Below are 2086 nucleotides of genomic sequence, written 5' to 3' on the forward strand. Positions count from 1 at the left end.
CTTGCTGAGTTTGACCATTGTTCTCTTACACATTTTAGATGAAATTAATAAGCTCTTTATCTAAAACATCACATCTAATATATATTTATCATATTAATGCACTGACAGAAAACTTCAGTTTTCCTGTCTCCTGCTAGATGACATTGAATTTCTCTGTTTAAGTATGAGAATTTTTTATTATCTGATCGCATTTCACTTTTCTTGTTTTTTGCCTCTGCTTTCCAAAAACATACATACATTTGAATGTTTCATTGTCTTTTAGTCACAACATTTATTTTACTGAATATTTACCTTTGATTTTATTATGCACTTTGTCTTAATGCTACCATTTATTTTATCACACCTATTGTAATATCATACAAAATATATCTGGTCTTTATTTCTAATTCTTGTCACAGAGCTTTGAAAGCCCTCCAAATTTCCTGAGTGATAGGAATGTCTTTTGTTGTTCATAATTCACCTTTTAAAAAAATCATACCTGAGTTTATGTTGATGAAGTGAAATAGGGTAGGGCCCCTAGATAGCCTCAATAATGGGTCCAGTCACTAAAAAGACCAAGCAACTAGAGGGTTGGAACTTTCAACTCCACTCACCAGCCTCTGGGAAGGAAGATGTGGGGATGGAGATCAAGCTCTGTAAAAACTTGTGAACAGTGATATTTGATGAGCTTCCATGTTGGTGAACACATCAAGGTGCTGAAAGAGTAGCATGCCCCCCGATCCAGCATCAGAAAACACATGTTGGAGAGAAACCTTATGAATGTAAAATAGGTGGTAAATCCTTTACACGGAACACTAATCTTATCCAACATCAAAGAATACATACTGGAGAGAAACCTTATGAATGCAATGAATGTGGCAAAGCTTTTAGTCAGAGCACTAATCTTATTCAGCATCAAAGAGTCCATACTGGGGAGAAACCTTATGAGTGTAATGAATGTGAAAAAGCCTTTAGTCATAGGTCATCCCTTAGAAATCATGATAGAATCCATACTGGAGAAAAACCCTATCCTTATAATGAATGTGGGAAGGCCTTCAGTCATATCTCTGCTCTTACTCAACATCATAGAATTCATACTGGAAAGAAACCATATGAATGTATTGAATGTGGAAAAACCTTCAGCCACAGCACCCACCTACTTGAACATCAGGGAATTCATTCTGGGGAAAAAATCCTACCAGTGTAAGGAATGTCGGAAAGTTTTTTGTCACAGTGCATCACTAATCTGACATCAGAGAAAAAATGGGTCACTAATCTGACCCATTGATATGGGTCAGGATAGAAACCATATCAATGCAATGAATGTGGGAAAGCATTCAGCCATACCCCAGCCTTCATTCAACATCAAAGAATTCATACTGGAGAAAAACCCTATGAGTGTAATGCATGTGGAAAGGCCTTCAATCAGAGTGCACATCTTACTGAACACCAGAGAACTCATACCAGAGAGAAGCCTTATGGTTGTAAAGAATGTGGAAAAACCTTCAGTCAAAGTACACACCTTAATGAGCATCTAAAGATTCATTCTGGTGTGAAACCCTATCAATATAATAAATGTCAGAAACTGTTTTGCTATAGAACCTCACTAATTCAACATCAGAGGACGCATACAGGAGAGAAACTCTACCAGTGTAATGAATGTGGGAAATCCTTCAGCTTAAGCTCAGCTCTTACTAAACATAAGCAATACATACAAGAAACTCTAGGATTGTTATGTGAGGAATAACTTCAGGAAAAACACTCATTTACTTAATATTATACTATCTGTACTGAGAAGAAAGACTATTCTTATAATCTACAACAGGTGTTATTGAAAGAGAAAGTGATAATGGAAGTGTTCATTCAAAACTGAGGTTTGTTTTTTAAAGACATATTTAGAAAGTTATTTTCAGAGATAATTTATTAAAATGTGTATGTTTGCTTATAATAAAAAGTCTTTTGAAGTACACATAAATTTTAGTAGGATAATGAAAATTGTTCACTGTATACACAATCCCTTTTTTGTTTAGTTAAGTCCTATGTTATATTTCAGTGCTCCAGAAACACTTTTATAGAGGGCTGGAAAATAAAACTGACAGGTTTCATT

General features: G+C 35.0%; 1 protein-coding gene across 1 annotated transcript; it reads left to right on the forward strand.

The window, feature by feature from the left end:
- Positions 1 to 682: 682 nt before the first annotated feature.
- On the forward strand, positions 683 to 1726 carry ZNF883 (zinc finger protein 883; the record flags this gene model as incomplete). The annotated part of the gene is given in 3 exon segments (XM_021672184.2): positions 683 to 1168; positions 1170 to 1238; positions 1241 to 1726. Coding segments are annotated over 3 exon segments (1041 nt in total), but the record flags the coding sequence as incomplete, so codon positions are not given.
- Between the last annotated feature and the right edge of the window lie 360 nt (positions 1727 to 2086).

The sequence above is a fragment of the Aotus nancymaae genome, unplaced genomic scaffold, assembly GCF_030222135.1.
Source record: "Aotus nancymaae isolate 86718 unplaced genomic scaffold, 86718_ANA_hifiasm-v0.15.2.pri h1tg000003l, whole genome shotgun sequence".
Lineage (NCBI taxonomy): Eukaryota > Metazoa > Chordata > Mammalia > Primates > Aotidae > Aotus > Aotus nancymaae.